The sequence below is a fragment of the Ptychodera flava genome, chromosome 11 (genome assembly GCF_041260155.1).
Source record: "Ptychodera flava strain L36383 chromosome 11, AS_Pfla_20210202, whole genome shotgun sequence".
In the NCBI taxonomy this organism is placed as follows: Eukaryota; Metazoa; Hemichordata; class Enteropneusta; family Ptychoderidae; genus Ptychodera; species Ptychodera flava.
The window spans coordinates 13,643,897-13,659,411 of NC_091938.1; the positions used below are offsets into that span (position 1 = coordinate 13,643,897).

Below are 15,515 nucleotides of genomic sequence, written 5' to 3' on the forward strand. Positions count from 1 at the left end.
TAACTGCTTGGTCATATCAATGCGATTCTAACTGGCTTTTTGACATTGACTCTTTATATGTGTTTTTGGTAGCCTCCACTACATTCTTCATTTCCACACCAGAGTTCCCTCATTGACAGGTCTTCTCACATGCTTCCAACCAATCATGACACCCATTGATAAACTCCATGTATACAGATTTCATCCATATAAATCAACACCCAGAAAATCATTGGCCTATCATACACAGATCCCTTTCAACTCCACACCACCAACCATACTTCAGATTTTGTAACAGTAACACTTCAAGGTGATGAGAACAACTGTCTTTTCATATCAATTGTCACACAATAATGTAAACATTTGATTGCCAAATCATTTAGACTAGTTAGACCAAGCAAATTCAGTGTTTGTGGAAGTACTGGGGAGTCGTTCATACACAAATGGGTTCTCTTCATTGTAGAAAGGAAGATCGTCGAATATCAATCTTTGAAATGTGGACATTACTTTCAAATCATGATAGACAATTTACTTCCTAATGTGTAAATGACCCAACTTCCACGAACAGTGATTGTGCCTAGTTTAATTACTCTTAATAGACATTGACAAGGCAAGCCAATATTTGCATAATCATGTTACAATAATTGACAGGTACAAAAGCTGTATCTCCTTGAAATGTTGTAGTAAGTCACTGTTACCATAGACAGTAGAATAACTTCTACTTTCTATGCTGCCATCCATTCATAGTTCTCACCTTTCACAGTACCATCCGGATTGAACTCCACATCCGGGAAGAACTCTTTGATTTTGTGCGAAGCTTGGTCCGGATTAGAGCTGGCATGTATCGCATTCTGTAGGATGTCTTTACCCAGCAATGCACGGAGCGATTCCGGCGCCTGCTCCTTGGCCACTTCCGGATCCGTCGGCCCCATGATTTCTCTAAATCCTGTGACAGCATCTTCTCTTGATAATACCATGACCATTGAGGGTCCACTGAGGAGTGCAAATACACATTTGTGCACATCAAATACAAGCCTTTCATACCCAATGATAGAACGTTCCATTCATCAAGACAATAGCAGGCTACACCATTATCAGTCGCGCTAGTCGGCAAAGGGGGTCAATCTCACTAATTCCCTCACCAGACTAACACTGGGTATGCCGTGCATTCGCCTGTGATACTTTCTTTCAAGGTGTAAAGGCTTGTCTACATCCACAAACACGTAATTGCTTGGCATAAGTGAAATATAATTCAATGCAAAAGCACTGTGTTGATACAGTGTCTCTGACTGAACTGGTGCAGATTAATTAGCAAAGTTAGTTAGTTGCGCTTGCTGCTTGTTTCTACCTGTGCTCTTCATTTTAACCTTTCACCCTGGCATTGTGAAATTCAATAAACAACATCACTACAGAAAGCATTGAAGGTCGGACTGACCTTCACTAAGAATGGGAAGATAACCTTTCCCCCGTAGTTTGATGTTGCACACCAAAACTGAGCATGCACCTATGTATAGTAACTGTACCACTTGATATTGAAAGTCTTGAAAAGTATTGAAATTCACTTCTTAAGTAGGAATTTCAAAGAATGACCACCAGATCATAATAATATGGAAGAATTATCAGACAAAATTTACATAAGTATGCTAATAACTACAAGAATTTGTGAAATGACGAATGCCTCGGAGTTATCTTATTTCCATATATTTTTATAATGAAATTTTGTACCAAAAGACTATTCAAAATTGCAAAATATCATCTGTTTACACAATTGTATGTAATACAGTGGTCATGAGGAGTTCAGCTACAATGCTCATCTCAAAACATTCTCATATCAACTGGTAACGATTGTTTTCATTGGCTAATACAGCAAGGTGAGGTTATCTGCTGCATGCAGGTGAATGGGGACACAGTTAGTGCGCATAGATTGAGTTTAATATTTTTAGCTTAATTTTTTTTAATCACCCTATTAATCAGCCTATACATGAGTAGCTAGATGGTTTTTTAATTTAGTTTTTCATCTTTTTGAAAGATAAGTTCTATCTTCAAGGATAATGGAATAAAAAGACGGAAAAGACACAAATGGTTAAAAAGATGAGAAGATGTGTTTTCCTATTTACTACTGGGCAAAGAATTGGCCTCTACATAAACCTTTATACCACTGATTTCTCTGTGCAATTTCACCAGTTTAAAAGTGTTCCAGATTTGATGTGAGTGCAGAGGGCACCAGTGATACGGATATTGTGAATTTAGATAGGGGACAATACGTGAATCAGATGTACCTCAATGGTCGGGGTATTATCAAGAGAAAAAGATCATGAAAATAAATTGTTGTGGTTAGATAGTCAATAATTCACACAAAGTTACACAAGCTCAACAGCCTGGCAATTAGTTACTGGGAAGCTACCGTACTGGGTCCTTTTGAAAGTTTGCCTCAGAATTCCAGAACAAATAAACCAAAAACTTCAGTCTTTTTTATGTCACCTTACTTTTCTACAAAGCAAAATATAACGTTGAGAACATAATAAATTAGTTCTGGTTACCGACTTAGAGTGTTGGGTGAAAAGTAGGAGCGAAAATCTTTTTAACATAATTTTGACAAAGAAATTACAGAGTATGTGTACTCTGACACCATTTTTCAGGTTCTTTTGATGGCAGACTTTGAATTGATGCTCCTAATTGAAATATGGCAAATGCTGGCCATTTGCTAAAGATTGGTGATTTGATAATTGGAGATGAAGAGTACATGTGGCGATTGATGACGTCATATACAGACACAGAGGTGATATGTTTGGTCATGAACCTTAATGTACATTCTTTTTTACTTTATGATAAATTAAGGAAACTTTTGAAGACGATATTGTTCATGCATTATGATTATCAATGTGTAAATTCAACCACTGTAGCAAATCTTAGCAGAGCTGAACTTTCTGTGGCTTTATAAAAACACAAAAACATGCACATGGTTAATACACACAGTGTCACACAGAAACACAATGGTTAAGTTATAGGCTGAGTGTTGTGGGCGACACAGCTAATGCACTGTACATTGTTCGTCCCTGCAAAACTGCAACACATTGAGCGGGTGAAAGTAAGCATTGGAAAGCTAGGAAATTTCATTTGTGCAACGACATCAGTATCACAGTATCTGAGAAGGAAATATTCAAATTATGCCACTAGGACAAGTCACAGACAGTACGGAAACTGTCTATGGACGAGATTAAAAACTTATCAACGTAAGACATCTTGAATGCTTGAACTCTGTATGAGAAAATGAGATAAACACTTCTTTATTTTCTACAGACATTCTTTGATAAATTATTTTACAATACCTTGCCATGTGATCTACAAGGCTCTGATAGAATTCTTTGCCGTCGTGCTCTTTGTAAAGTTGTTCTGCAAGTTCTTTGGTCAGCTGCGTTTCTTTGCTGACAGCGATGTTGAAACCGGCTTCTTTTATCCTCTCCATGATGGCTTCTGTGTGTGGAGGAACGCACATTGGCTTTGTTGTCAATTTCAAAGAGATTAAAAGATGCTTTGTGTTAACTTGTAAAGTACATCTCCAATCACAGCATTTTGTCTGAATAAACTTTCTCCTTCCACGCAGAGATGGCATACCAGTCATGACACATTGTGGAACTTTTCACAGTTCATACAATAAATGTCAGGTTAAATTTAAGGACTTTCAAGGACTTTTAAGGTCCAAATACCATTTTCCACCTATCATATTTGCAATATACCAGTTTTATATCATTTTACATGTCATTTTTACAATACTGCTGATCATCCTGTCATTTTTGAAAATTGTGAGTGGTTTATCAATTTTCCGCTCATCTTCAAGGACTTTTACAAGACTTTCCAGGAGGCTTTGAAATTTAAGGACTTTCCAGGAGCGTACGGACCCTGCCTTTTTCAGTTGAATGACAAATCATTTGACATTTGCAATGAACGGGTACGGCTGAATTGATCTTTTAAATAGCTTACACCATAGCATAACTGGTTTTTTTCCAAGCATAAGTTATGAACGATTTCTGATCAATAGTTTTTATTGGCCATTTAAAAGTTGTGGATTTTGTGGTGTAGTTTTGGTGAACATCAAGACATTCATTCCATAAACAGAGAATTCAGACAAAATGAGAAACTGGAATATCAAGTATTATAGTCCTGATGATACATAAAGTCCATGAAGAAAGCATGATATGAACAATACTGCATAACAGTATAAATACCATTGACTTTAAATGAACACTGATGAAATATTATGTATATGATATGCTTCACACTTTATCAATGAATGAATGATATTCAAATCCATGCAAACGACACAGCTTATATGATCGCTAAAAATGAACTTTGACATAAAAAACTGCTTTGTTGTTATTGTGTGGCTAGAGGCAAGCTTTGTGTGTACCATTATTTCCTGTTTTGTTAGTGCATCAATTGATGTCGGTCTGTATCACTGCGTGTCCACATAGTGATCGTGTATGCCTGCGTGACATTGTTTATTTGAGGCTTGTTTGCTGTGATGCTATGAATGGCTTTTGGAAACACATTTCTATGATACACGACAAATGAACAACTGCTGGCAGAAACTTAACTATCTGAGAAAAGCCACACATGTTGATTATGATAACATATTTTTATACGAGTGAAAAGTTGAACTCGAATACTCAGAAAGATACTGAACAACATGCATTAGGTAATTTACACATGCTCATAGGGGGGTCAAGTGCAAGTTCAGTTTCAGGGTAGTATGCTATCAAATCGGTAATTGGTTGGGATGGCTTATCATGCAAGGAATACAGAGCACAGATCAATAAAACAGTCTCACCCCTTACTGCAGTGATATAATGGAATGTCCTATGTACTTTATACAGGCCCCAACTATTAATTGGTATTTGGAGCAGTCCATTTCACAGACAGAAGGATGAGATGTTTTAAATGATCTTTCAGTACGATAACTCAGCTTTATAGTAGGTATAATTTTTCCTTTTAACAAATTATTATCTACATGTGAACACCCTTTTGGAAATATTCATTTCTTACAAAGTCAATATTGAATCTAACATGATTGGATAAAATAGGTCTGCATCCAGACTTTCTCACAACACTTTTCCAAAAGGATGTTTCACATCAAAGATAACATGCGCTTCAAGAAAAAGACACCCAACATGCAGCAAACTGGGTAACTTGGGAAAAGGTACCATATAAGGATATATATATATTAGAAGATGCAGGGCAGCTGGAGTAGAGTTAGAGTTGTACAGAACCTATGCCATATATTACTGAGAACAGTCTAGGTTTCTGGGTCAATGTCAAATATACACAGTATGACAGGCAAGGCTGACTACTGATTGTCCGCTGTGTTACTGAACAATAACAACCTGATGATCTGTACAAACTTGAACCTTTCCAACAAAATTACTACATGTTTTTATCAAGTCTGTGTTGTGATATGTGATTACTGTTTCTAGTCGTGTGGCAAATAAACATCAAACGGTATATTTTTCAGTTGTAGAAAAAGTGGCAGATTTGACTAATCAAAACCTCAATTTGAATCTTGCAAGCATCAATCATAAAAGTGCCATTATGCTCAAATATAATTTTTGGGAGGATGACATCTACGCATGTTAAATGAAACTCTTATGCGATAAAAAACTTATTTATTTACTTGTCCTTGATACAATGATTTAATTTACTGTCATTATAAGCTGATTGGATGAAGTTTCTACCAATGCATTCTACTTTCCTTCGAGCAATAATTAACCCTTTGAGCGCCAAAGTAAATCTGAAGCCAATAAAATGTGAAATTTATTTGGTCCAAAATTGTCAAAAAAATTACAGAAAATTCACAAAATTGGCAAAATTTTGCACACTATAATTTTGGTGGTAAAATTGCAGCGCAAAGTGTTAATTTGCAAATATGCAAAAAACGCACAAACTTCCATTAATTTATAAAAGTCTTACAAAAGAAAGGAATATGTATGAAGCTTTTGTTCACTTTCATTATTAATTTTGTTCATTATCCTGAAATGTGATTGGCAGTTTAGAAAATGTCAGCAGTGAACTATATCTGAACTGTGGTATTTTTAAATATTTAAGTCTTTTTGCCAAGTTGATAACATTTCAATCATATAATTGTAAATCAGACCTGTTTTTGGTGAAGCAATAAGTATGGCAGTGAACGCATGGCATAATAGTATTACCGTAGTCTTGATATACCAGTTACAGCTTTGACAAGATTACACTGACAGCCCCAGTAAAACATTGATTCAAACACCGACCTTTCTTTTGGAGCTGGTGTGATCATAATTGAAAAAGTTAGGCATTTTGCGTGAAAATCATGCGTATTAAATGATGAATTTTTTAATGGCGCTATTAAACAACACACCAAGCGTGTGATAAGTCGCATAACAATTTCTTACACCACAGACGTCACAAGGTGACGGCAGGAGGTTAAAATGTCAACATTGAGTGGAGGGGAAAAAGCCTTTGCCGGTCATGCTGTGCATATTAAGTAGTCAGTTTTCCCTGGCTTCATCTATTGTCACATTCTTCTTTTGGTAGAAAACGCTGTCTGTGAGTCAATATGGAGGTACAGGATTCTGGGTATTTCGTTGGAAAAATTACCGTTCATATTAGGACCCGTAAAGATTATGTTTGGGTTCAAAACACATGCGTACATTTAGTGAACATACATTTGCAGTCATTTGATTCAAACTTCCTGTGGTGATGCATTAGTTTCTTGCTAAAATGTAAATCAATATTTTGAAGGACAGAAAAGAACTGGTAACAGAGAAAGATATTGTTGATGAGGTGAAAAAAACTGGTAAAATATATGGTGTTATTTTAAACAGGAGATGATAGATATTATACAACAGGGTTGACAGAAAACAGGAATATTGCACAGTGCATATAAGAGAGAGGAAAAATCAGTGGATTGTATTTTGCATTATAAGATGACCTTATTACATATTCACCCATTTACTCTATGGTTTGACAAACTTTACTGTTGGTGACTACACCACTTAGGGTCATTCCAAAGTTAAAAGATGGGTGTGAAGGACACTCTGGGGGTGGCTAGAATTTGATGGAGTGCAATTCTACTGTGTAAAGTACTCTGTGACAAGAGATGAAGCGAGAGAAAATCCGATGATGAACCCAGATCTGCCGGGTCTACCTTTCTGTTCCTCAGCTGCATCAGGTTTGATGACAGCTAACGTTTGCTGCACTGGGAAAAAGTATTGGAGCTCCTTGTCTGCCATTTTGGCCGAATCGCTACCATGGAGTGCATTGATCTCATTTACGGTAAATTGGGCACGCAAACTACAGAGAGAAACATAAATTGACAAAAGACATTCATACACGTGGAAAAGACACGTCGCAGAATAATGAAGCAAAGTGGGTGACAGCCAGGCAGAACTGAGTCAGTTATTTCAAGAATATTAGTATGGGTTGAATTATCATATTCACTGAGTATAGCTATCTGCTGTAAAAATTCACTAATTTTTGCAAAATTTTGCACAATGTGACTGAACACTGTTTCATGGAAAACAAAATGGTTCTTTAAGTTTTCATTTTGTTATGAATTTCTATTTTTTATTTTTTTTCTGAGAAAATGAAATTCTCATCATTGCATTTTGAAAATTTTTTGTCTTTTATTGAACTGCATGTACCTCCCTACAGATAATCCTCCTCAATTCTAGTACAACTTCACAAATTCAAATCAAGATTTCTATCTTTCTCTTTTTTTTATATGTCAAGCCATCTGCCTAATGTGGACCCACTTTACTACACCTCCGCAGGTTGAGTTCACATGCAGAAACGAGGGACTACCTTTGTGTTCATCGACAGCTTCGGGCTTAATGACAGCAAGGGTCTGCTGAACTGGGAAGAAATAATTAAGTTCTTTGTCTGCCTGTTCGGGAGAGTCACTGCCGTGTAACGTGTTTACGGGCAATCCTTCAACACTGAACTGAGCTCGTAAACTGTGGAAGAAACAGCAGTTAGTCGATAGGCGTTCTCATTGGATGGAAATGGTTTGCCATAACAAATTTGCAAATTCGTAGACCCTAAGACAAAAAAGCCTTTGACTGCTAAAAACTTTCTGACTGTTGTTACATTTACACTGACATGCTCAGTAATTATCTTGCACATAGTTGCATATACTTTATTCATCTATTCATGTATCATTCCACTGCATGTCAGTGAATATTTTTATAATCTTTCAGGGGTTTGTCAGACGTGGAAAACAATAATTTAGCTTTTACTTGGGGTTTAATCCAGCTTATGCTACTGATTGATGAAATGGGTGAAATTTAATCCCAATGTTAAATGGGGAGAACAGATGTGTTGTTTTGACACTGATTGGCTCTGCAAATTTTTCCATAATAATAAAATGCGAGTCGTCATGTAACTGGAAAATAAGCCCAAGTAAATGGGAACTGTCCCAATTTGAGGATTCAAGCATCTTGATATAACACTGTCAACAGACAGTGTTTCACCTACAACCATTTGATCAGAGATCAGATGATTCAATGATGCTTAATATCCTGTTGGTTTACTACTTCATTGTGTAGTGCTTGCAGTAGCACTACAAGTAGTAGCACTAGTACTGGTAGTTACGGTAGAAGCAACAGTTCAGACATGCTGCGCTACAACAAGGATCTGCTCAGTCACAAAACTGATTCCGTATGTTTTACATTCCTGATACCACCTGACCCATCTCTCAGATGCAATACTTATTACTCTGGGTTACCTGTCTGGTGCATTCTGTTTAGCTTCTTCCGGTATTTTTGGTCCTAACATATCCCTCCATGTTTGAATTGCATCTTCCCTTGCCAGGCCTAGCACTAACACCGGACCACTGTATGGATAGAGTGGAGGACACAATGGATGGTTAGGGATAAGGCGGAATATACTGCAGTAACATGGCAGTCGGAAAACACATATCTCAAATGCTTAGATATGACATGGCTGACAGCATCAAACAAAACATTTTCTTGAAAATAACAGTGACACCTCTAAAAAGAAAAGAGCAGACGGTTTAATAAAAGAGCTATGGGAGTATACACTATGCTTGATGGTATCAACATGTGTTGTATTTCGAAACATGAAAATTTTATACAGAGAATATGCACAAATATATTTCATAATTTGTCTCGACAATGTTCTGATCATCAATGTACTGTTGACAAAGTGATCCACTCGAAGGTGTCAGCCTGTGCTACAATATCATGCATGACTTTTCTTGAAATAATTCATGTATCTCATTAAGACATTCGATGGATATAATTTTGCACAATCGTAAAACCAGATGATGTACCCATTTGGCAGACTGAATGAAAGATGTTATGTCCCTTGGCAACTTTGACAGAAGCATTTCAAAATTTTGATTTTTTACCTGGTCATATTTGCTACTAATCCATCAAAGTATTCCTGGCCTTCGTGTTCTTTGTAGAATTCCTTGGCTTGGTCTTCTGTTAGTTGGATCTCTTTCTGTAGTGCAATTTCAAATCCTGCTTCTTGTACTTTGTCAATAATGGCATCTGAAAGGGTAATATTTATTGAGGAAAAATCTGATGATGAAATCGGGCCTCAGATTTCTTTGGAATTTTGCAGTTCGCTGACATTATGAAAATAACACAATTAAATAATGTATGTATGCACCTCCATGACGCATTTGATATGACAATCTTTGGTGCTCAAACACAGAACTCTGCAAAGCAACATCTGTGATGTGGGATTCTCACCTTTGTGTTCTCTGAGGGCATCTGGTCTGATGATGGCAAGCGTCCTCTCCTTTTTGGGTGGTGGACCTGTACCTGGCACTGTGGGCACCGAGTAATTTGGAAAGAAGAAACCTAATTCCCTGCAAACACGAAAGATCAACATGATATGATTATTAGTTTGTTTGTCACAGTGTAGTTTAAAGGTATAGTAATAGTTAGCTGGGAAACATAGCAAAAAGTCTCAAATACAACTGTTTTGTTCTTGCAAAGACAGATACTCATCATGTAGCACAAAAAGATAGGAAGACAGTGTTTTATGAAAGTCTAGCTTGCAATTTCAGTTATTTCAATTGCAAATATCAATGTTTTTGACCAATCTACTAAATATCAAACTTTTTGTCGGGTTAGTCAATACAGTCATGTTCTTACCTAGCTGCCGTCTCATCAGAATCTGCAGCATGAACAGCATTGGTTATTGTGTCTGTACCATACACCGCTCTCAAACTGTGATTGAAAAGAAAAACAGCAGAGGTTCAATGTATCATACCTACCGTTACAAAGTAAAAGTTACTTTATAAACATAGTCAGTGGAAACATTTTCTGAATTTACAGTACATTGAAGAAGTATAAGTGATATTCAGGCAGTTTATCATTTTTTAATGTGAAAGTGTTCCTTTGAAGAAGACATTTGCTGTGCTCATTATCCTGAGTGTAGAATTTTGTTTTCATGTTAAAAATTGCAATTAAGATGACACAGATAGTTATATCAAATTGTTTGTTTGGCGTTCCAGTCAAATTTGCACTTGTTCAGATTTGCAACATTAGACAATATCATTTTGTTATTCCATAAATACATTCAATATACAACAACACAGGTATGGGTCAGCTCAATAAAGTTCAAGTTCAACTCCCTCATACCTGTCTGGTGCCTCTTCCTTTGCCTTTGATACATCTGCTGGACCAATCAGAGTTCTTACTTCAGGTACAACGCCTTCTCCCGTATCACCCTTGGTCAAGATAAGTGTGTGAACTGGACCACTGGCCATGACTGTACAAGCTCTTCAAAGTGTTCCTGTTAAGAGTGGTATCAACTAACTGTCAGTTTATCACATGGCTTGATGGTGCCACTAACAAATTCATATAATGGCGATAATTATTTATGTACACTGCTAGAGGTCTTGAACGAGTCAATATACACCTGTATCATCCTGTGGTTACACTCAACATATACCACCCTAGGCCCTGAAGTCAATAATAAATTGTTGGACTTATGAAGTTCATTGATCCATTTTAATATTCCCCTGAGCAATGATAAACCTTACATTAAACTTCAAATAAGCAGTATACCAAGCAGATAAAAATTCCAAACATGAAAGAAGATGCTGAGCAAAGCAATGGGCAATAGCTTTTACACATGCAACTTGAGTTCAGATACACTTAACTCTTATTACCATACACCTGATCTACATGCAGCATGCAGTACTATAAAGATAATTTCCCGAATGTTGACCACCCACCACTGGGAATGATTCTACTCCGGAATAAAAAGGACGCGATGCGTACGCCGTTCTACGTACTCAGTACCCCCAAATAATCACGTGATGCCGTTACAAACAAACCCACATGTGTACTGAACGCGTATTGAAATACACGTACGTCAGTGCGCGTTTGTGCACATGGCTTTGTTGTACCGTGGTCGATTCGAATTCCGGGTTTGGCCTATTCAAAATGGCTGCCATCCCTGTTTTATCTCTATAGGGGAAAATAAAATTCCCAATTTTCACAAAACTAAGCAGAAAACTTTGTTTACTCCATGAGCTTCAAAATGAGCCTCAACAAGTGGTAGGTCAAAAGAATAATGTTTGAGCATCCAAATATCTGTCCCCGAGGTTCATTCTATCTTAAAAAGACTTGAAAACAAAAGTGAAAGTAACAGGTAAAACACAGACCTCATCTTTGTGCATTGAGTAAAAGTCTCTAGCTTCATCCTCTGTCAGCATTCTCTCTTCTTGTGCCAGGATTTCAAGACCTTCTGCTTTCATCTGTAATCAATAAACATCAACTTTAGTCTGATTGTAAATGTTGTGGTAAATATTTTAACACTTTAACAGTCACAAAGATTTTCACAATGACTGTAAGTGTGTGTACACATTTATGGTTAACAAGTTACAGACAATTATCTTCAGACTGTCTTCCTTATTGTCAGTCGTTAGGTATCATATATATAATAATCATCTATTGGAAACAGTCTTGTGAATTATAAGGAGGGGTTACATTTAGCCAAAGTGGGATATGCTAAATTCAATTGTTGATGGCACAAGGAGAATGCCAAGTTGCGCAGGCAATATGGGCTATGAATTGATATGCCATAGTGTTCATATCACAGTTTGCCTGATGTACTGTGAAAGAAACTGTAACATTATCCAAATATTGATTGGTCACATACAGATAAGTGTCCTGATAACTGAATATGACCAGTTTATATAGCTTTATGACACATCTCGTACTTTCTGCTTCGTGAAAAATCAGCAGTTTCTTAATTTCCTTTGCATCAAACAAGACACTTACATGTAAAATTTACCCATGTGTAGCTGGCTCTTTCAAACTAATCAAGGTAAACAGCCAACGAAAATGTTACCCAGTCAGGTAACAGTTCCAAATTTGTTATTAACCAGCTTTACATGAACTCAAGTAAAAAGGAACGCATCCCATGTGACCGTAAAGTGACCAATCATGACACATGTTATGTAAGAGGTGCAGAGTGTGAGCGTTGTTGTTTACCTTTTCTACGATCTCATCCACATGACCTGCTTTGACTGCATCTGGTTTGATAACAGCCACTGTGACCTGTTTTGGTTTTGGTTCTGTCAATGTGAAAAGACACATTCAATTAGAAACATGGATGAGTTTGAAAAGTTTTGAATGAATGAATATCTTCTTCCAGGAATCAAGAGCTATAACTTCTGATAATATTTTCAGTATTTTTGTTTTATAGAACATGAGCAATTCATTAATATTCTTTCTGGTAGTATTGTGAAGTACGAAACATTAGCTCTTCTAATGATGGTACTAATCATCTGAGTCTGTGGTTCTAACTCTGATCCAAGCAGTGTTCTTTCTCAGTTACACTGACACACCTCTGACTCAAGAAAATTCTCTTTGTCACACGAAATGTCAAGAAAGTGCTAAATCAACTCAAAATTTTTCATAAATGCTGTCAGTCTGATAAAAGGTACATTTGACTACAGAAGTCTCAGAATAAATTATTGAACAAAATATGTGGTAATTGTCATTGAGTAAATGAAGAGGCTTTGAAATCTTCAACCGACGTTAGAGAACTCATCTTGCTATTTACTATTTTTACAGATTTTAAAACAGGTCATCTTACTGAAAATGCCCTCACAAAGATGGGTGAAAACTTTCACTAGCCTAGCCCACCAACAGTCACTGTACTATTTCTCTGCATTCACAGCCTGGGTGACATACATGTACTGGTGTATACAAAAACTGGAGGTCTAAAGAAAAGTTTATTCTGTATAACCAGTTTTGAGAGCCCTTTCTGCAGATCCTATACTACACCTGTGCTTTTCATCCTACGATGAGTGCGACGGACTCTACCCACTGCTTGATCTATCTCAGCTTTACCTACATCTCTCAGTGTTACATCACTACTGAATTCACCTAACTCACTTCCTATATAGATAAATGAAGTACACACAAATCATTTTCATGGGGTTTCTCAAATCTTCACATATTTACCAGACTACACTTACTAAATCGCGTAATAACTAACAAGACTATTTAAAAAAAAAAAAAATGGTAAATCAGAGAATTAATGCAATGTTATCCCTGGCTGGTTTTAAGAAATTGTCACCGTTACATTGCTTGAAGGCGAGCATGTTCATATTCATCAGGCTTTGCTGATTTAGAAAATGAATGCCATTGAATACAGTATAATCTTATCCAAAACAGGTTAAATCTAAAATGAAAAGCATGCACATTATTGAATACCTTACCTATAGACCCTCATTCTAAATATTAAACTAAAATAATCTACACTATCCTTACAACTGTAAGGAAAATTTAGAAAACTTTCATGCTGAAACACATTTGGAATGTAGTGTTGACAAACCAGAAATTTACTGATCTGAGATTCATCATTGCTTGTACATGCAAGCAGACATGTAAGGACAAAGAGGACAGCATGCAAACAGATGCAAAACACATTTTGATTGGTATAATATTGCAGACAATTTCAACTGTTCTTGACAGGTGAATCTGTTACATAAATTACAGCTTTCAGTCACTAAGATATTTACATAGATCATTCAGTATGTGCAATTGTGTATACAAACGGCTTGTTCTGTTTGATCATGAATTTGATAATTCCCAGCCTAGTTAATATACATTTTCTAGTTGTTCATGAAATCACCTCTTTTCACGTTCAGCGAAGAATTATTATAGGGAAACAGCTTATCTTTGAGAGCAGAAACTCAATATGTGAAATTTCTCTGCAGGAATTTTTCTTTCACTTCAGGAGTTTTACCAATCAGTTTTCCTTCTGACAATGTTTGTACTTACTGAGGGCCTCCTCCTCTTGTTTCCTCTTCTCTTCCTCAGCTGCCATCTCTGCTGCCTTCTCTTCTTCCTCTTTAGCTGCCAACAATGGGTCTCTGACCTGCAAATTAAAGGCCAGAGTGCAGTTTTTGTGATTGCCATACATGACACAGCCATGTCAAAGCCAGGGATGGAGAATTGGGCCTTTAAGAGAACATCAGTTGATGTCATTAACTTTGTTTTCATTAGGAAGATGTTCCCATCATTTACCATCATTTAGCATCTGACAGGCAGGGTCATTCAACACCAATAGGGGTAGAGTTACTATGATGGTCACTTGAACTTACCACTTTCCTCTCGGCTCCTTCCTCAAGGACTTTGTGTTCAGCTGTTAGCTGGTCAGTGATGGCCATTGCCAATGCAGGCGCCTTGGCACCACGGATGACATGAACTAACTGTCCACCGCCGAAGAATAGGAAACAGGGTTCACAGTGACCACGGTATTTCTCCAGAGATTCAATACCATCAGCTTCAGCCTAAAAAGGTTGTGAAAAAAGTAGAAACAATTTATATCTCAAGCAAATTAGGCTGTAATAATTAAGGTCCAATTTCTGTAAATGTAAATAATTTAGTGAGTGTACTGGATTGATGCACACAAAGGGTTCAATACATTAAATTCAGAGGTGAAAAGGTTAAGCTTTCACACTGTAAATACTCCATAAGCTAAAGTATCCTATCCATTGATATTCAGTAACTTTGAGAATAACTTTCCTACACTGCATTCTGTGTTTCCACCAGATATGAAACCATGATCCTTCAATATTGCCACATTGGCTTGATTCTTTCTCAAGGATATCAGTCCAATGAAAAAGTTGCTCATTTATATGATAATAACAATCATTGCAGTGTTAAGAATACCAATCTAATGATGATGACATTGCTATGACTCACCACTGCAAAATGAAGCAGGTCATCACCAATTTCATTCTTGACCCTTTTGAAAAGACTGGCCACTGCTTTGCACGGCCCACACCACTTCTGATAGACATCAACAACTAGAAAAGTAATTCAAAAAGATAATTTATATAGATACAAGAATCTAAGAAAGGTGAAGCCGAACTATAAGAGAAAAACTTGAACATTTCTAAAGCTTATAGTGTCAGAGGTATCTGATCTTTTCTGCTACACCACAGCAGATTACATCACAGCGCCAGACAATTTTTGAAAGAAAGATCTACCGTATATTCTTGC

General features: G+C 36.8%; 1 protein-coding gene across 1 annotated transcript in view; it reads right to left on the minus strand.

The window, feature by feature from the left end:
• LOC139143549 (thioredoxin domain-containing protein 3 homolog) overlaps positions 1 to 15,515 on the minus strand; it is a 31,359-nt gene that overhangs the window by 14,179 nt on the left and 1,665 nt on the right. Inside the window, 14 exon segments of the mRNA XM_070713980.1 lie at positions 734 to 972; positions 3,309 to 3,453; positions 7,813 to 7,964; positions 8,735 to 8,842; positions 9,380 to 9,524; positions 9,729 to 9,847; positions 10,137 to 10,211; positions 10,626 to 10,755; positions 10,758 to 10,779; positions 11,657 to 11,749; positions 12,489 to 12,571; positions 14,289 to 14,385; positions 14,612 to 14,800; positions 15,216 to 15,319. Coding sequence (XP_070570081.1) covers positions 734 to 972; positions 3,309 to 3,453; positions 7,813 to 7,964; positions 8,735 to 8,842; positions 9,380 to 9,524; positions 9,729 to 9,847; positions 10,137 to 10,211; positions 10,626 to 10,755; positions 10,758 to 10,779; positions 11,657 to 11,749; positions 12,489 to 12,571; positions 14,289 to 14,385; positions 14,612 to 14,800; positions 15,216 to 15,319 — 1,701 coding nt within the window.